The sequence below is a fragment of the Mustela erminea genome, chromosome 18, assembly GCF_009829155.1.
Source record: "Mustela erminea isolate mMusErm1 chromosome 18, mMusErm1.Pri, whole genome shotgun sequence".
NCBI classification, from domain to species: domain Eukaryota; kingdom Metazoa; phylum Chordata; class Mammalia; order Carnivora; family Mustelidae; genus Mustela; species Mustela erminea.
Window position 1 is genome coordinate 10,323,241 of NC_045631.1, and position 20,328 is coordinate 10,343,568.

Sequence of the window (20,328 nt, forward strand, 5' to 3'; positions counted from 1 at the left end):
ATTTATTTTTGTGTATGGTCAAAGAAAGTGGTCCAGTTTCATTCTTTTGTATGTGGCTGTCCAGTTTTCCTGATGTCATTTGTTGAAGAGACTCTTTTTTTTTTTCATTGTATTCATTCATCCTTTGTTAAAGATTAATTGACCATATAATTATAAGTTTATGTCTGGTTTTTGTCTTTTGTTCCATTGATCTTTGGGTCAATTTTTATGTCAGTATCATACTGTTTTAATTATGACTGCTTTGTAATATGAGTTGAACTCTGGAATTGTGATACTTCCATTTTGTTTTTCATTTTCAAGATTGCTTTGGATATTCAAGATCTTTTTGTGGTTCCATACAAATCTTAGTATTGTTCATTTTAGTTGTATGAAAAATGCTGTTGGCATTTTGGCAGGGATTGCATTAAATCTGTAGATTGCTTTGGGTAATATAGATATTTTAACAATATTTGTTCTTCCAAACCATGAGCATAGAATGTCTCTCCATTTCTTTGCATCAACTTGAATTTCCTTCACTGGTGTTTCAGGTCTTTCATTAGGTTCCTTTTTGACTATAGCCTTCAACCTTTCTTCCTCCCTAGAGGTAGTAACTGTTACCAGTATGAATTGTTCCAGGCCTTTTTTTAGGTATTTGTATACACAAATATGTATCCTTAGAAAATGTATGGTGGCATTTCTATTTTATTTATTTTTTTAATGTCATATTATATGGGAACACCTTTTATTGCACTTTGCAGATGCTGCTTTTTTTTTTTTTTTTTTAAACAAATTGAAGGTTTGTGGAAACACGGTTGAACAGGTCTGTTGGTGCCATTTTCCCAAAAGCATTTGCTCATATCAAATCTCTGTCACATTTTGGTAATTATTACGATATTTCAAACTTTGTCAGTATTATTGTATTTGGTATGGTGATTTGTGATCAGTACCTTTGATGTTAACAATTGTAATTATTTTGAGATGCTACAAACCACTCCTTTATAAGATGGATAACTTAATCGACAAATGTGCTTGTTCTGACTGCTCCACCAACTGGCCAGTCTCCCGTTTCTCTCCCTCTCCTTGGGTCCCCATTTCCTGAGGTAAAACAATATTGAAATTAGGCCAGTTAATAATCCTACAACAGCCTGTAAGTGTTCAAGTGAAAAGAGGGTCCATGTCTCTCACTTTAAATCAAAAGCTAGAGGTGATTAAGCTTAGTGAGGAAGATATATCAAAAGCCAAGATAGGCCAAAAGCTAGGCTTCTAGTGCCAAAGAGCCAGTTTGTGAATGCAAAGGAAAAGTTTTTCTCAAAGAAATTAAAAGTGCTACTCCAGTGAACACATGAATGATAAGAAGTGAAACGGCCTTTTTGCTGATATGGAGAAAGCTTTGTGGTCTGCATAGATCAAACCAGCTCATTCCCTTAAGCCAAAGCCTAATCCAGAGCAAGATGCTGACACTTCTGTGAAGGCTGGGAGAGGTGAGGAAGCTACAGAAGAAAAGTTTGAAGCTGGCAGAGGTTGGATCAGGAAGTTAAAGGAAAGAAGCCATCCATCTCTATAACCTAAAAAGCACAAGGTAAAACAGCAAGCATGGAAGCTGCAGCAGACTGTCCAGAAGATCTAGCAAATTAGTGAAGGTGGTTGTACGAAACAACAGATGGGCAGTGAAATCTCGTGTTTTGTTTCCCATGTGCACTTTACTGATTACTGGTGAGATCAACCATCTTCTCATATGTTTGTTGGCCTTTTGTATTTCCTTTCGTGTGAAATGTGTGCTCATGTTCATTTTTATTTTGGGCTATCATTTTATTATCGATTTGTAGGATTTCTTTACTCTTAGTTTCATACTTTGCTTTATATTCAGGAGTAGCGTCTCTTCCGAATAGTCTTGGCTATTGCACATCTCTATTTGACATATATTCTAAAATTATAGAATCAGCTTGTCAGGTTGAAGGAGTAAGCCTGTTGAATTTGGTATTGCTTTAATTACTACAGATTAATTTGGGGAGAGGTATCATCTTTTTAACAATACCATTTGTTTAATCTTTCTCAGCCTAATATACCTTTCTGAATTAGATCACTTGTTTAATGCTGTTGCTCTGTGATAAAAATTAAAATAGCATACCTTACTGTTATATCTCATTTCTCTGAAAATAATTGTCGTCTCGTCTAGCACATTTCTTTTCTAAACACAGGTATCTGAGCTGTTACAAAGGGGTGCTGGTGAGATGTGCAGTAGCAGGTGAGAAAATTCTATCATCTCTTTTTTTTTTCCTAGCAATCCCCAAAGTGAGACTGGAGACAATCTACATTTGTGGAGTAGATGAGATGAGTACCCAGGATATCTTTTCCTATTTTAAAGAATATCCTCCTGCTCACATTGAATGGTTGGATGATACCTCCTGTAAGTACACTCAAGTTTTTTGTTGTTTTTGCCATCTCAGATGGTGAATATTTGTGATTGAGACTACTCGTCTGCTCCCTAACCTCTGCCTTTAGCCTAGGGGAGAAAGAATGCCCATTGATGAGAATCACATTGCCTTAGCCAGTCTGCCAGATCATATTCCATGAGTATTTCAAGTCAGCTCAGATGTGATGACCAGGAATCTAGAAGGTTGGTTCCTGGTATCTGAGTCTTGTGTACATGATTGAGGCCTCTTTAATTCCCACAATTTCCCAACAAAGGGGTGGATCCAACTATATAGACTTGGGGCTCTGTGTTCAGGACCTTAGATTTTGTCATTGCACCTTCCTGTATAGGTCTTCACAGGCCTGGGTCTGCCTTAGTATCTGATCTAGGACTAAACTGGAACTTTCTGACACTATATGAAACCTCTCATCTCTGCTTGCTTTGAAACTTCACTTGCTTGAATTAGCTAATATTTTTACTTGCATCCCCACTCCAAGTCTGGTAGGACCTGTGGTAACCACTCTGCTGGCTTCTTGTCTTAATTCACTTCTAGTCTGGCTTAGCTTACTGCCAGCTTGCTGACCTGCTAGGCTGTACCTTGAATAGCTGCCTGGTTTTCCCTGCCGCTTTTTTTTTTTTTTTAAAGATGTTGATTCAGCATTGAAAGGAGAAACATGACAGAGTTTTCTCTGTTTTTCCTTTTGCTTTACTTACACAACCTAAATCAAGGGTTGGCAAACGTTTTTTTATAAAGGGCTAGACAATAAATATTTTAGACTTAGCAGGCCATATAGTCTTTGTTTTGTTATGTCTATTCAGCTCTGCTATTGTAGCGTGAAAGCAGCCATAGACAGTATGTTACTGAATGAGCCTGCCTGCTTTCCACAGATCTTTTTTTAATAAAAAATATGTTGGATGTGTAGTTTATTATTTATTTATTTGCAGTTAGATATTTATTATGTGTAGTTTATTATTTAATTAATTATACCTATATAAAGGTGGTGTAGATATAAATAAATAAATGAATGAATAGGTGGTGGGCTGGATCTCCTTTGCTAACTCCTGATCTACGTTACTAAAACTGTAGCTAAGGGATATTAGAATCAGAGAGACCCTTTAGACTTACCCATTTTTACTAACTCATGTTGAACATCAGAACTGAGAAACAGAGAAGGAAAATTGTTTGCCCAAGGCCACATTGTGTGTTTATAACTAAAGTGAGAATCTGTAGATCTTCATATCTGAAACTGAGAATGTAAAGGTAACTCTAATTTGAGAAATGCTGCTTTAAGTAAAATTAAGTAGATTTCTTTTCTTTTTTTTTCTTTTTTTTTTTTTTTAAGATTTTATTTATTTGACAGACAGAGATCACAAGTAGGCAGAGAGGCAGGCAGAGAGAGAGTGAGAGAAGGAAGCAGGCTCCCTGCTGAGCAGAGAGCCCGATGTGGGACTCGATCCCAGGACCCTGAGATCATGACCTGAGCCGAAGGCAGCTGCTTAACCCACTGAGCCACCCAGGCGCCCAGATTTATTTTCTATAAGACTTCTCAACATCTTTTTCTTGCTAAATTCTCTTGCTTGAAGCAGATTAAATTAGTTGCTACAAACCCAAGTGGCTGTCATGGCTCCACTGTATATATTCCATGGATACCATCATCACCCACACTTTATAGTAGGAAACAATCATTTAGCCTGTCTGAATGACAAGGTACAGCAGATGGCTTCCCTGTAGAGGGCAGTAGTATAAAGGCTAATCCAAATTTATTTGACAGTGGTCTTCTTGCTATCATCATCATCATCTTCATCATCATCATCATCACAAGAATGCTAACACTATATAATACTTACTGAGTCAGGCATTTTTGTATACAGAACCTTTATATACAGAACCCTTTTTTCATGGAATACAGTTATTTTGTGGAACTTCGTTTGGGAATGCAGCTCTAGGCTAATTCATCAAGGAGTTTTACTGCCACTTTCTGTACTGCTTTCATTAGTTGGTTCGTACATTTACTGATACTGATCTGTAGCTAGATGAGGCCATAGCAATGACTATGTTGCAGTCTCTGTTTTTAAAAAATTTACCATATGGGTATGATGTAATGTTTTATTTTGTATTTTGTTTTAGGCAATGTGGTTTGGCTGGATGAAATGACAGCCACACGAGCCCTTATCAATATGAGCTCTCTGCCAGCCCTGGATAAGATAAGAACCAGGGATGCCAATGAGGACAGGTCATCTGAGAAAAGTAAAAAAGGTAACAACACAAAGGAGGGGCTTTAGGGCTGAAAGTCCTGTTCTTTACACTATTGGTTTAGGTTTCTCTGCAAAGCATTATATAGTATCTCATTGTCAGTTATTTCTAAGATAAGCTGTGATGCTTTGGATCATCAGTATATAGGAGAAAATAATGGACTTCTAAGTTACGTGAGATGGAGTTATGTTAAGTTTCATCTTGTCCCTTGTATTTTAGACAAGCAGGAGGACAGTTCAGATGATGATGAGGCTGAAGAAGGAGAAGTTGAAGATGAGAACTCAAGTGATATAGAGGTTAGTAATAGAGCAAAGATATAAACAAGGTTATAGTGTAAAAAAAAAACCCAAACTGTTTACTTTCTTTTATTTAAGGCTTAAGGACTTACTAAGCTGTGTTCTTCCTTTGATTGAACCTTTTGAGATTATATGAGGCTCCTGGCCTTTAATTTCTTATGGCTATAATGAGTGACTTTTCCTGAAATCTTAGAATAGTACTCATTCTTCTATATAAGAGAAAATGGTTTTATTGAGGAATACTTTGAAGTAAGAAATTAAGAAAAAACAAGTGATGGAATATTTCCTAATGGGGCATGTGCTGTTATTAAATACATTAAATACATTAGAGTGTATTCATTTAAAAAATATTTATTGAATACCTACTATATACCAAATTCTAGGTCCTTTGGATATAGCATCAAACCCATGTCCTTCTCTCTTGGAACATATATTCTAGTGGAGAAGACAGACAATACACAGATACACAGATATATAATGTCAGAAAGTGAGGAGTGCTATGGAGAAAAGTAAAGAAGGGTAGGCAGATAGAGAATGATGAAGACTATTCTTTTAGACAAGGTGTTCAGGGAAGACCTCTGACTTAGAAATGTTTCAGAAGAACATGTGCTGTCCTGCTTCAAGAATTGTAGAAGAGAAGAATGAATGTAAAAAAGAATGTAGAAGAAAGAATGCTTTCTCAATGGTGACTTTGCTACTGAATAAATATGAAAGAAGCTTTGGGGCGCCTGGGTGGCTCAGTGGGTTAAAGCCTCTGCCTTCGGCTCAGGTCATCATCCCAGGGTCCTGGGATCGAGCCCCACATCGGGATCTCTGCTCAGCAGGGAGCCTGCTTCCTCCTCTCTCTCTCTCTCTGCCTGCCTCTCTCTGCCTACTTGTGATCTGTCAAATAAATAAATAAAATCTTAAAAAAAAAAAAAGAAGGAAGCTTTAATGTTTATATTGAAAATGCTCTTTTTTCTTAAGTTGGACACATTGTCTCAAGTAGAAGAAGAGTCTCTGCTAAGAAATGATCTTCGTCCAGCCAACAAACTTGCTAAAGGAAATAGGTTATTCATGAGATTTGCTACAAAAGGTAAATGTGATATTTGGCATTAATTTTTAGTTTTATTCTAAGTCATGTATTTTTCAGTGACATCCTTTTCTTTTGAAGAGGATGTTAGGTTAAGTAATCTCAAATCCCTTCAAACTGTAATGTTCTATGTTTGTGAAATGATGGCTTGCTGCCTGAATTGAATTTCACACTTTGAAGGTGAATGTTAGCTGTTTTTTTACTTTTGTGATTTCTGGCTGAATTATTTTCTCTTAAAGCTAGTTTGTTCTCTGTGCTTTTCAGCCAATTTATCTTCTGAACTATGAAAACATTTTAAAATTATACTTTCTTATTCATCACAGCAATATCCTCCTGGACATTGCTAGTAGTGCCATTCAGCCTTATCCTCTAAGGACCTAAAAGCCTCCTAGGCTCTCTGTGCACAATGATTCTGGTGTGCATTAAAATATATATGAAATTTGAATATGGAATACACTTGGTTTATTTTTCTTGACTGAGACATGTTTAAAGATTCTAGGCTCGTTATTTTATAGACTGCCCCTCAGTTTGTTTTTTTACTATCTCCTCCTGATTGAATCAGACTGTGCATATTAGGCAAGAGTATCACAGAAGTGCTGTTGTGTCATTTGCAGTACATCCTGTCAGGAGACACGTGATATTTACTTGTCCCGTGTTTGGAGATGTTAGCTTTTCTCACTTAGTTAAGGTAATGATAGCCAGGTTTCTCCTGTTTTCTGTTTGTAATACAAAAATTGGCAGGAGGTACTTTGAAATTATATACATAGACTTTGGTTCATCATACTTCCACTCAGCATCCATTGATGACTTTTTAACTCTACACTTCTTTATTAGTTGGCATTGTGCTTAAGGAAAGATTTTTTCTTTTTACCCATTTATTTACTTATTTACTTAACTGTATCAGTTTAGGTTCATGAGTCTTATTTTATTCAGTGGGTTATTCATTCATGTCTTTGTTTCAATTTACACATCTTCTTGGATTTGGCCATTGGAGCCCCTTCAAGCTGTATTATTTTGACATGCCTTCATGATTCTTTGTACACTTCCATACTTTATGGCACAGTAAAACATCTTGTTTTTCCATACTCAACATGTACTATCCCTGTCCCAAATCTGGAATCAGCCATTTCTCCCAAGCAGCTGGTGGGCATGTCTTTTAAAGGGTGCACATACTGGCTTGTGCCACTGTTTACTTATAGCCCTGGATAAGTGTGCCTTGGTATTCATCTTCTGTAATCAGTGAGTGCCTCAACGAAAATGTGTATGATCAGTGACCACCTTTTCTTTCTATTAACTGGCATTTTAACTTGATGAAAGTGATACATTCTAGATAAATGGTGCAGTGCTGTTTTCTTTAAGCCATTTTACAAAACATCATGATAGATTGGAAAAAATGTTTTATGAGATATATGGAGTTATGTATAATCTGTTTCTTTAATACTGATTCTTTGTTATTGGAGTGTTGTCATTCAGAAACAAATGTCATCTTTCAGGGGAGCAGGAAAAATGCTACCTCCTCTAGAAAGCCCTTTTCATTCTTCAACAGCTGTAGTGACTGAAGCTCTCGTAAGCTTCCTGAAACCTTGTATGTTGCGTTATTGTTGTTGTTAATAATATTTTCTCTATGAGGTCATTCAGCTCCTTAACAGCAGCTTAACTTCATTCATCTCTATTTTGCTTCACCTGCTCTATACTGCACTGCTTTTTAGGCACTGAGAGTGAATATTTGTAGCATATCTTTCCCTTTTGTTGGCAGATTGTGCTGATCTGACCTCCGCTATGGAAAACATATTTTTAAACCATTCAACATTGTCTTCATACCAGTGGGAAATCCTAGGTAACTGTCGTAATTAATTTTTAGATGACAAAAAGGAACTTGGAGCAGCCAGAAGAAGTCAGTATTATATGAAATATGGGAATCCAAATTACGGAGGCATGAAAGGAATTCTTAGTAATTCTTGGTAAGTCTAAAACTTTACAATAGTTTAAGTAGTACTTAAGCTTTTCTTAATCCCTCAGTTGGTATTCTGCAGTGGAATGTCAACACCATGTGTGCACTCAAAGGAAGACCAGAAGAAAGAGTTCAAGATTCTTAACTCTGGGGTAAATGGTATGAAAGGCTGAGTTTTAGTTTCACATAGAATGTCTCTGTTTCAGTACCTAACATTTCATCAGTGTATAGTTGAACTTAATTAGTGGATTTCAAAGTCCTTCTGTTGGTTTTTGACGATGTGCTTATTTTGGAATGTTGCAGGAAGCGAAGATATCATTCCCGTCGCATTCAGCGGGATGTGATCAAGAAGAGAGCCCTGATTGGGGATGACGTTGGCTTGACATCCTATAAACACCGACATTCCGGTAGTTGCCTGCTCAGCTCTTGGGTAGACACATGTTTGGCTCCCGAAATCATATTCTTATTCTTAATACAGTCTTTTAAGGTTCCAAACTTTATCATCCTCTCTTCCTTGCCCTCACCCTCTGCCAACATATAGGAAAGTAAGTCAAGTCACAATTAATTTTAAATTGCCCATACAAAAGAGGTCAAATGATTTAATAAAAGCTGTTCTAACAAAAAAGGCCAAATGTGACATAGGAAAAATTGAAATAAAATTTTCTGTAGGAATCTAATTTTTCTACTATTAATATCAAAAGCTGCATGAAAATTTTTTGTTATTTTATCAGATGACTTGATTTTATTATTTCTTTGTCTGATGATAAAGATAGGCTGCTGTGTCTAATGTTTTATGCTTATTGGCTTGTGCACACGAATGCCTCTGTTAAGTATCATGACTTGGGTTTCATTTTGTTTGTTCTGTCCTTCCTTTCCTTCTTTCTTTCTTTTGGTGCTTATGTAAGAAGCATTTTCATTATGTTTTTATAAAGATTTGTTTCTATTTTTAATCTAATCTGTAGAATTTTCTACATGCTTTGTAGACCTGCTAAGTCAGCATACAAACATGGGATAACATGTATACGTGTTTATCATTGTAACAGGGACAGGTGAAGTCCATCATTTTTATTTAATGCATATATCCAAAGTTGTATATTTGAAATCTGCATCTTTAAAAATGCACATACTTTTCTGTTACACAGTTACATAATTTCAGTTACTCTAAGATATTCTTATCATATAATCTTTATCTTATCATATAATCATTATCTTGTATTAAGTTAAAAAGCAAATTGCCCCTAATTCTGGCACTCTAACATAAACAACTGATTTCATTTTACATTTTTCTTACTTTTCTCTTTTCATAATAAATATAATTGTTAACATATATTTTATAGTCTTCTCCCACTTAAAAGCATTTTTCCATGAACTTTAAAGTTACAATTGATTTTCATTATTCATAGTGGTTATGTTCTATAAAGTTATTATGATCATTGATATAGTGAATACTAAACCGTTCAGAGACTCTTTTCACACCATTTTCATCAACTGATCAATATATAACCTTCTTGGATTGTGTTTCTGTTTAAAGACATCTTAGTTAATGCATATTGTTGATTCATTAACATTGGACTCACAGCCAACAGCACTGTATCTCATGCTTGAACAAAGCTTATTTAACACATGTTTATTCTATAAGGCACATCACAGCCTTCTTGGGCTTAGGAACTCTAGACAGCTTTGGCAGTACACTTAGAGGACATTTTTTAAAATTTTTAAATGAAATCAACAAAGCCACAAAAATATGAAAAGCATGGCACTTAAGAAACTGCAAAAAGAGCACTTGTTTATAGTATGAGAGCTGAAACAAGAAAGCAGAGTGTTGCCTCGTTTGACCTCAGCTGGGAATATGCACATCTAATGATTCAGTTTTGTGCCACTATGCACATGTTCACAAATGATAAGAAAACAACACTACAGGTGTTGGTATAGAGTTACAAATAAATTTGGCGGAATACAGAATTCATGAATAATGACAATCGACTGTACTTTAGATTACTTTATAATATTCCATCAGGTTACTGGATCATACTTTACCTAGCCGTTCTTCTGTTGTAGGTATCAGAGTGGCAACTAGATGGGCCCTTACATAGATAATGTCCAGTAAGATCTTGGGCATGGGAACCCCACCTTTTGAAAAGATCACCGATGTAGAATAAAAAATCAGATTTGTTAGTTTTAGTGCTTTTCCTAATGTTTTTTGGTTAAATTTCTTAGGACTAGTAAATGTTCCAGAGGAACCCATTGAAGAGGAAGAAGAGGAGGAAGAAGAGGAGGACCAGGACATGGATGCAGATGACAGGGTGGTGGTGGAGTACCATGAGGAGCTCCCAGCTCTCAAGCAGACCCGGGAACGGAGCACATCTAGGCAGTCCAGTGCCAGCAGTTCAGACTCCGATGAAATGGACTATGATCTAGAACTGAAAATGATTTCCACTCCTTCACCAAAGAAAAGCATGAAAATGACCATGTATGCTGACGAAGTGGAATCTCAGTTGAAAAATATTAGGTAAAAATATTTTTTCTCTTTAGCAATGCTAGCTTTTAATTTTAAATACTAATTCATAGGGGCGCCTGGGTGGCTCAGTGGGTTAAGCCGCTGCCTTCGGCTCAGGTCATGATCTCAGGGTCCTGGGATCGAGTCCCACATCGGCCTCTCTGCTCAGCAGGGAGCCTGCTTCTCTCTCTCTCTCTCTCTCTCTCTCTCTGCCTGCCTCTCCGTCTACTTGTGATCTCTGTCTGTTAAATAAATAAAATCTTTAAAAAAACAAATAAATAAATAAATAAATACTAATTCATAGCTTTCTCTTAACTCCTCTTCATTCCGTAATCGCTTTTATCTGTTTTCTTATCAGTCCCTTGAAGAATTTTAATAAAAGCATCCAGTTTTTCTTGTAAATATACCAGAAGTAGTCCTTGTTATAAAAAATGAGATAGTAATAGAAAGTGAAAATCACCCATAATGTCATCTTTCCAAAAATAACAACTTAGCAAGTGAATTAATAACTTTCCTGCTAATTTTATGCCTATACGTAAAGCAAAAAAGAAATTATATAGTTCTACAAAAATGAAGTTGTATGTATATGGTTTTGCAGTGTGCTCTTTCTGTTTAATATATTGAAGATTTCTGCTATTTTTTCACCCAGATATAGTACATTGTTTGAAAGTATCGTGATTTATTTAACCAGTTCCTTATTGAAAGACATTCAGGTTTCTATTTTTTTACTGTTGCACTAACTAAATTTCTTGAATTCCAGTTATTGTACAAAACAACATAAATGTTTAAAAATGTGATGTTGCTACGAGTGCATGTGTGGCACAGTTGGTTTAGTATCCAGCTCTTGGTTTCAGCTCAGGTCATGATCTTAGGATTGTGAGATTGAACCCCACATTGGACTCAGCATGGAGTCTGCTTAAGACTCTCCTTTCCCCTCTGTCCTTCCCCACCCACCCCTATTCTCGCATGTGTGTGGTCTCTCTCTTTCACTCTCCAAAATAATAAATCTTGAAAAAAAAATTGGTTTTGCTAAATTTCCCTCCAAATAGGTTTTACTCACTTTATTACCTATTACCTATTGCTCACCAGTCTTAACCAGTCTTTCTAATTTTTGTTAATTTTGTGGACCAAAAAATAGGTATTTTAATGTGTATTTCTTTGATGACTAGTGGGGATGAGCAGATTCCTGAGGGCAGATAGCATATGCACAACTCAAAGTGTTGGGGTCTAGGGGTTCTCTGAGTGTTCTTGGTAGTGTATTTGGGGAAGGGAAAAACAATTCAGTCTAATTCTCTTGTATGGCTTTGTTCATATCCTTATTTTTAGTTTTCAGAGAACTTTCCAGTGTTGAATGCTGCCAGAATAATGCAGATGTCTTTGACAGAGAAGTCTGCCCTTTACTGTAGACTCTTGTATCTTGACTACAGCAAAATCACAGCCTGGGTGAACAGAGTTCTGTGAGCCCTTTGCAGGCCTTACTTGACATTTGTCCTATAAGGGAGGGGACTGAGATTCACAATTACACATTCTTTGATAGTTTACAGATACTGTTTGTGGAAACCGCCCTGGAAAACTCAGAAACCTACTTGCCCTGATTGATCTCTTTATAGCAGGCTGATCATATGTTATTGTAAATAAATAATTATTGGTATATGGTATTTGTGAGTGAATATTGGCTATATTAAATTGGGCTTCTTAAATTGTTTTCTCCAAAGTATATGAGATTATTGCATAGTCATTACCCCATAGTTGAAGGTGGTTAATTGTACTTTTTTTTTCTTTTTTAAAGGAACTCCATGAGGGCAGATACTATATCCACAAGCAATATCAAAAACCGAATTGGTAACAAATTACCAACTGAGAAGTTTGTAGATGTCCGACATCTGTTAGATGAAAAACGTCAGCACACACGTCCACGGCCACCAGGCAGCAGTACTAAGTCAGGTATTGTTCAGTTGTGTTTCTGAGCTCCAGAAAGCAAATCAGGACAGAGATAGGTCCTTGGATAAAACATTGCCAGTAATGAACTGATTTGGTTGTCCTAGTTCATCACTTCTAAATTTTGCATTAGGTATTGGAACTTTAGGACGTGAAAAATAATCATACTTTTGCAGTATTAGCTTTCAATATTTTTGTCCCAGTTATTTTATTCTGTATGTCGTTGATATACTTTATACATAAAGATGATAGAAATTAAGTTGAGTTGTTGGTCAAGAATTTGAACTAGATGGTATACAAGTGCAAAGTGGGTACTTGGCTATGCCTGCTATGTGCTGGACCCTGGGTTAGATGCTGGGAGTGTTAGAATCTTCGGAGGGGATGCAAAGTCATCATAGAACTTAGATGGAGAAAGGCAAGTGCGCGCATTCAGGTAATTCCTTTGCAAAACAGAGTGGAGTAAGTCTCTGATGCTGTGGGCCGTGGGAGAACAGAGAGGAGTTAGATCTATGGGGGGAATTGTGGAAGGCTTCTTAAAGAAAGTGGCTTTAGAGCAAGGCTGACGGAGGGAGTGGGATCTCTGTTAGCAAACCTGTTTTTGTGAGGTGGGAAGTAACCTGATCTTATATCTATTTTAGAAAGATAATTTGTGGCAGGATGGAGTAGGATAGAAAGTCAAATAAGTAACACGGGCCTGAATTAGATCAGGGAGAGTGGAGGTGGAATGGATGAGAACATCAAACCTTGCGAAGGAAGAAGACTTGGCACTAGGAAGTGTGGGAGCAAAGGGAAAGAAGCCAAAAGGCTCAGGCCTGAGAAACCAGAAAGTTGGGGATGCTGCTCTCTGAGACAAACAAGATGGATGAAAGCCCCAGTACAGTGACTTGCTAATACACATGTTGTTTACATGCTGTCATTGTTAGAGGGAACTCAAGAGGACAGGTTTCTGGAGGGATTGAAGGGAGGAAAAACAAATTTGATTTGACATATCTTCCCTTGATCTTTGGTTTTTGTCAATCTCATTACATTTACTGTTAAATATAGTAAGTTTATGAAGAATTCCTTATATGTTGAAAGGTTTATTATTTATTATTATTTATTATATTTTATTATTATTTATATTTATTATTTTTATTTTTGTTTTATTTATTATTACTATTTATTATTTATTACTTACAGTAATGTTTGTTAGCTGAAATGTTTGTAAATTCTTTGGTATGCTGGTCCTATTTAAAAAACAAAAAGCTTGCACAAAAAACAAAAACAGCTGATTTTGTTTCAGAAGTTCCTTTCTGGAGCAGTTCTTTTCCACTGAAAGCCCCTATATCTGACCTTTCCTAGGGGAATCCAGACTGATTATTTAGAGAGAAGGATTTTAGAAGTTTGATTTTTGTAAGGCTCTTTGTCATCATTTGGGGAGATTGGCACCAGGTCCTCTAGGGAATCTCAGGTTGACAGTATCATTAGCAAAGCTCATGTTTGGTCACAGTAATACTTCTTTTTCTTTTTCTAGATATACGCCAGCGATTAGGAAAAAGACCGTATTCTCCAGAAAAGGCTTTTAGTAGTAATCCAGTCTTTCGGAGAGAGCCTTTTTCTGATGTACATAGTAGGCTGGGTGTTCCCAGACAAGACGTTAAAGGCCTCTACTCTGATACACGGGAGAAGAAATCAGGTTGGTAACACTTAAAACTGAGTGAAATAGGAATTGGGTAAGAGCAGACTATAGCATAGAAATACTTTGTTGGTCAAAGGCAGGAAATAGCATATGTCAAAAATAAATTACTTTTCCTCTTCCATTATAGTCGTTGTCATAATTGTAATAATAAAGGTATGAAAAATGTAGAAAATAGGGGAAAAAAAAAACCCCACCTTTGTTCTTTCTGTTTAGTGCAGATACTTTTTAGGCTTAAGTCTCTATTCACATCTTTGTCAATATACATACTCTGCTTTGCTCATACAGGATTTTAATGTGATCATTTTTCACATTGTTAAATTCTTTATAAATAAAATGTTTAATTGCCTTTATAGTGTAGTATGTTATGAAATCTTAAACACATATTTCTCTATTGTTAGATATTAATAAAGTGTATTTTAAAAAGTATAGTGGGATAGTGGGCCAGATCTCTGAAAGTGTACAGTATAGCAGGCCTATCAGTTTGCAGATTTTATAGCTGGTAATGATCTGGGAATGGCCCACTCCTGGCAGAATGAAGCTCTACAGAGTATGGTGAGTCTCACCAGGGAGGGGCAGGTGTAGCATAAGCAGCTTCCCAGGTGTTTCTGTTATACATGGGAAGCACACGTCCCCTAGCTGCGAGACCCCACCTGGGTCCAGATCCCTCAGTTCACAGGCAGGGATGATGAGGGAAATGAGATTATCTTCCTAATGCTGCACAGAGGTTACAAGAGCCATAGACCCCTCTCAAGAAGGGCTGTGCCCCTTCTTCCTCAGTATTACCCTGCTTCTCAGCATTGATCGACCACCAAAACTGAAATGCCTTCTCACCCAAACAGGTAGTTTATGGACGCGCTTAGGATCTGCACCCAAGACCAAAGAAAAGAACGCAAAGAAGGTGGATCACAGGGCGCCAGGCACTGAGGAAGATGACTCTGAGCTGCAAAGGGCATGGGGGGCTCTGATAAAGGAGAAAGAACAGTCTCGCCAAAAGAAGAGCCGGTTAGATAACTTACCATCTCTCCAGATTGAAGTTAGTCGGGAAAGCAGCTCTGGTTCAGAGGCAGAGTCCTGATGCCCTTGGGGCTAATGGCAGCTGCCCTAAAATCTGACATTCTCATGCAGGGTGGGGTGCACAGTAGGAACCTTTCCCCTCCCACCCCCCCGCAGGAGTTGGCGCCCCTCCTGCTCCTACACAGTCACCCTCAGCTCTTGCTGCTTCAGCAAGACATGTTAAGAATGTGACATGTTTTGAAGGGCATCTATCTATCTTTTGCTGCAGAGTAAGAGTTCTGGGCCCTCAGTTCTTTCCCCACTACCCCACAAGCTTTACCCTTTGAGGAGAAGGCAGCCCTCCAGATTTTGTAGACGTTTTTCTTAATATTTTTAACATTGTGTCTTTTAAAGAAATGTTTTACACAGTTCATCCAAAGAGCAGAGAACTGAACTTCTCACTATTGCCTTGGCCCTGACAGCTGTTACCAGCACCCTTTTCCCAAGAAAAGTCAATTCCCAGGTGCTTATTGGACAGCCTTCGAGGGGGAAGATGAGGGAAGCTGCCAGCTCACCCTTCCGGGACCCTAGTGTGAGGGCCGAATCTCATGGACCTGACCTCAGAGGTGCACCAGTGCCGCCCAGGTAGATAAGAGATGCAGCATCGATCGTGCTTCCGTTCCTCCCTGGGGATATCTGTTACGGGCCTCTTAGCAATCAGCTTAAAGTGAAGATCAAGTTCAGTGCTGTGGGATTTTTAGGAACAAAAAACTGTGACTTCTGGATTTGGGGTGGATTTTTGTGCTAGGGGTGGGGTCATGGGTTAATGTTGAACAATTTTTAAGTCTGTATTATGTTTAAAAATATTAATGATTTAAAAGTTTAAATTTTTAATTTTTATATGTGAAAATACTTCCTGTTGGCTACAAGGGAAGCTCAAGTGGTGTCTTATGTGTGCTGTTAAATATATATTATATACTTTGGAAGACGGCAAGGAGAGGAGTCTCATTATTTTTAAATGATCCTAATTGTATAGTCTGTCTGTTGTATATAGTGTTCAGCTTGCTTTTTGGCCACTGTAGGAAAAAAAATCCATCCATCTGAGATGGGGTCCTGTTGTTTATTATCACTTCAGAAGTGATACATTAGTATTTATTCTTTGTATTTCCAAGTTCTAGCACCTGAAGATATCTTTAAAACTGCCAAATAAGATAATAGTTACAGAAATTTTAGTTTATTTCTCATTTACTTCTAAACTCCTTTCAGATTATTTTAAAGGCAGTAGATTATTTTGTCTTCCTATTTGATCTTTATTTTGAAGTATTTAATGTTTGTATTCTTCTGCAGGCTTAAAAATAGTGTTTCACTTCAGTTCACTAGAACTTAAGAATTAGAGAGTAAGCCCTTGTCCCGTTGTGATATCACAGCTCCTCACCTGTCTGGAGTGTTTCAGTACCTGGTATAGTCCTGGATTCTAAGATCTTTGCTTGTGGCATTGAGAGTTGATTACAGTGTGGTGTGATTAAATGCAGAACACTGCTGCTAATAAAGGAAGGAAAGGGCTGCAGGACTTGAGAGCTGCAGCAACTGTACTGTACCATGTTTTGTTGGTTAACCTGTTTTTCACTCCCTTTGGAAAGATTAGAGGCTCTAACTATGGTACGTTTCCATTTCTGGAGTGGATTCTTGGAGAGAGATGGTTCTCTGCCAGTTGAAACCTAATGTTTCTGAGGTTCCTCCCTTTTTTGTTCTGTGGAGCATACAGCCGAGAGCCAGATTCTTGAGATGGGCAAGGTTTGGGGACTTGGTAGAGTAAGAACAAGGACCTGAGAGTCAGAGACCTGGATGCCAACCCCTGGTTTCTGTTCCATCTGTCCCATCTGGCAAATGAATGGACTGGTACCAGAGCTTCTGACTTTGTTGCTGCATCTCAGTGGTGTTTTACTCTTCCTGAAGCAATGGTTGTGGTGGGCTGGCCAGCACTGGTTTCTTTTGCATGTGTGGGGAGGGTCAAGAAAGGCATGCATGAGGTTTTGGGCAGGGATTCATCCCTATCCCATTTCCATTACAGTCTCTGGGTCTTCTAGTGGGACAGAGATATCCTTGTGGTCAGGGTCCTAACTGATGTGGTCTCAGCAGTATTTTTAAAAAGCCCTTCTTCTGTGTTTGCCAGTCATGACCTTTCGGGCCCATCTATCCCATGGTCTACTAGCCCTTTCCAGTCTCCTGCTAGAGATCAGAGAGTGCTTTCTGGAAAGGTGGTGGTGTATAGTCAAAACTGGGCCTTTGATCTAACCAAGAAAAATGCCTGCTTAGGCAGCCTTGCAATTCTTACAAATATACAGAACCCCAGAAAAGTATCTTAGAAGATTTTACTTCCCCGAGTTATTGTTGGCCACCTCCTCTCTCGCTCTCTGGCCCCCACTCAGGCACTCAGATCTTGCAACATCTTACACATGCTCTGAATGCCCAGGCCCTTCCTTTGGAGTTTGGAAGTGAGGGTGGACTGTCAGGATGGTCCCTTGGTGGCAGCTTGTTGTGCCTGGGTGCTCCTTATATATATGGGCTTCAGGGCTACACACTTTTCTATATTCTTCTTAGTCTTTATGCATATGAGATTGCAAATACATTTTTGCTGCTTCATAGTAATTTCAGATACCTCATTTCTGTTTCCTACTTTCCCTCTTGGGAGAGACGCCAGCTACCCAGGAGAACTTGTGGAGCTTGTGACAAGCCCTCCTCTGGCCCCTTTGTCTAGTCCCATGAACCCTTCTCTTTAGTTCAAATCACTGTCTTCTCCCACTTTATGCCTGTGACAGCCTCCTCCCTGATCTCTTCCCCATACCGCATCCCTCCATCTCTGTTCTGTGTACTACAGCTGGGATGAACTTTTATTGTTTGCAGCTTGACAGCTATTATTTACATAGCATACCCCTTCACTCCTTTAAAGTATACACTTCAAGGTCACTTGGCTATCTCAGTTGAAGGAGCATGCGACTCTTGATCTTTGAGTTCAAGCCCCACGTTGGGTGTAGAGATTACTTAAAAAGTTTTAGGAAAAAAAAATGAAATATACACTTCAGTGGCTTTTAGTGTATTCGAGTTGTGCAGCCATCACCATAGTCAGTTTTAGAACATTTTCATCACCAAAAACAAACCCTATATCCATTAGCAATCATTCCCCAGTTCCTCTCCCCTCCTGGCAACCTCTGCTTTTGGTTTCTATGGATTTGCCTATTCTGAACGCTCATGTAAATGGAATCATACACTTTGTGGCGTTTGTGATTGGTTTCTTTCACTAAACATATTTTTGAGGATCGTCTGTGTTGTAGCCTGTATTAGTACTTCTTTTTGTTAAAATAATACTCCATTGTATGAATACAGTACATTTTATTCATTCATCAGTTGATGGACATTTGGGTTGTTTCCACTTATGGCTGATGTGAATGATGCTGCTATGGAACATTTATGTACGAGTATTTGTGTGGTTATGTTTTCATTACTCTTGGGTTATATAACTAGGGTGGAATTGCTGGGTCATACAGTCTGTCTTAACCCTCTGAAGAATTGCCAGACTATTCTCCCAAATGGCTGCATCCTTTTCCATTTTCCCCATTAGTGTATGAGGGCTCTAGTTTATACACAATCCTTGACAACCCTTGTTATTTCACAGCGCGAATTGGTATCTCATTGTGATTTTGATTTGCATTTCCCTGATGTCTAATGATGTTGGGCATCTTTTCTTGTGCTTCAGAATGAACTTTCTTAAAGTTATTCTGTTACTTCTGTGCATAAAACCTTTACTATTGTCCTTGGAATAAATGCCAAACTCCAATGATAGCTCACAAGAGTTGTCAGAATTTAGCTTTTGGTATCTTTGGCCAGTTCTCCCCGCCTCCCCTGCCCTGTGCCTTCTAGTTCCTTGGACCCATCTTGATCTCACCAGTCTTTGAAAATCTGCTCAGTGCTTTTCTCCCCTAGCAGTGACACACTCCCCTGGCTCTTTCTCCCTTCTGCTTAAGCTTTGCCTTCTTTTTTCCCTCATCCTCAAGGACTTAAAGTCCCCTCCGGGTGGCTGCCTCCAACTTCCAGAGCCAGGTTATGGGCCCCTGCTATGTATCCCACAGTACTGCCATGAATGAGACTGCTCATTTCAGGGTTGGGCTATAGAGTCACACCTAAGATAAAAATGGAGTGTAATCAAAATTCCACTTGGAAATCCTAGGGAAGGTGCCATGTTGAAAACCAGCATCATGGGTTCCTGCCTGTGTGGGACCATACTTTCTTTGGTTGAGTTACAGGTGAAGTGGTTGGCCTACAATGAAGGCCATATTTTGTAAAAAAGAAAAAAAAGTCCACTTATTTTTAGGTGTTAAACTCACTCAGGCAAGCAACTCACTTTTGAAGAGGCTCTTGGGAACTGTAACAAGCCACAGGTGTGGCGGGGCATAAGCTTATCTTTAGGTGAACGGAGGTGAAATGGCCCGAATGACTTAAAATTACTTGGCTTTTTCCTTGTATGTTTGTTGTTTTTTTCAACTTTTTCAGGAAAATATACCATTGTGTTTGCCTAAGTGAAATGTGTGTATGATGCCAAATCTCTGTAACTGCCTCCCAAAGCCAGCACACCTATACACTGAATTGTAATGTCCTATTCCTACTTTGTCTTTTTTGCTAGATTGTAAGCTCCATGAGAGCAGGGACCAGGTCTGGTTTGATCATGAGGGTTTCTCTAGTCTTAGAGAAACCTGGCAGGTTATCTGTAAACATGCGGTGACTGTATAAATCCCCCAACTGCAGGAACAGCTTCAGTCTCTGAGGCCTTTGGGTCCTCTTACAGGCTAGTCCTTGTTTTCTGCCTTGTACACACGATACTTGATGTTCATGTTTTATTTTCCCTTTTAGCCTGTGAGCTCCTAACGAGCCGGTGTCTTCATGTTGTTATCTCTGTATCCTCCCACCATACCAGTCCAGAGTAAGTAGTACTTAAAAAGTGTTTGGTAAATGAGTGAATTATGGTAACAACCCAGCTCTGACTCCTTTGCAGGCTAGTCGAATTCTAGCTGACACTACCAGATTGAAAAAGATGAATATTATTTAGAAGTGCATAAACTGTATTTGTGTAAGAAAAAAATGGCATTAATTAGACCTCCATAAATTTCAAATTTTGGTACTCTGGCTACATCTGAGCTGAAGTTTACCTGCTGTGTAAAGAATTTGCAAGAGCATCATGTAGAGTATTTTTTTGGAAAGCATT

General features: G+C 38.3%; 1 protein-coding gene across 2 annotated transcripts in view; it reads left to right on the top strand.

The window, feature by feature from the left end:
- NCBP3 (nuclear cap binding subunit 3) overlaps window positions 1-16,062 on the top strand; it is a 29,239-nt gene extending 13,177 nt beyond the window's left edge. Inside the window, exons 4-14 of one of the 2 annotated variants that reach the window (XM_032320366.1) lie at window positions 2,261-2,386; window positions 4,521-4,649; window positions 4,866-4,942; window positions 5,909-6,017; window positions 7,876-7,975; window positions 8,269-8,372; window positions 10,183-10,474; window positions 12,252-12,406; window positions 13,914-14,075; window positions 14,918-15,080; window positions 15,554-16,062. In XM_032320366.1, the coding sequence (XP_032176257.1) occupies window positions 2,261-2,386; window positions 4,521-4,649; window positions 4,866-4,942; window positions 5,909-6,017; window positions 7,876-7,975; window positions 8,269-8,372; window positions 10,183-10,474; window positions 12,252-12,406; window positions 13,914-14,075; window positions 14,918-15,080; window positions 15,554-15,662 (1,526 nt within the window). In that variant the 3' untranslated portion in view covers window positions 15,663-16,062. Of the gene's footprint in view, window positions 1-2,260; window positions 2,387-4,520; window positions 4,650-4,865; window positions 4,943-5,908; window positions 6,018-7,875; window positions 7,976-8,268; window positions 8,373-10,182; window positions 10,475-12,251; window positions 12,407-13,913; window positions 14,076-14,917 lie in introns of both variants that reach the window. The other variant, XM_032320367.1, reaches the window with a different exon arrangement.
- Window positions 16,063-20,328: the final 4,266 nt, after the last annotated feature.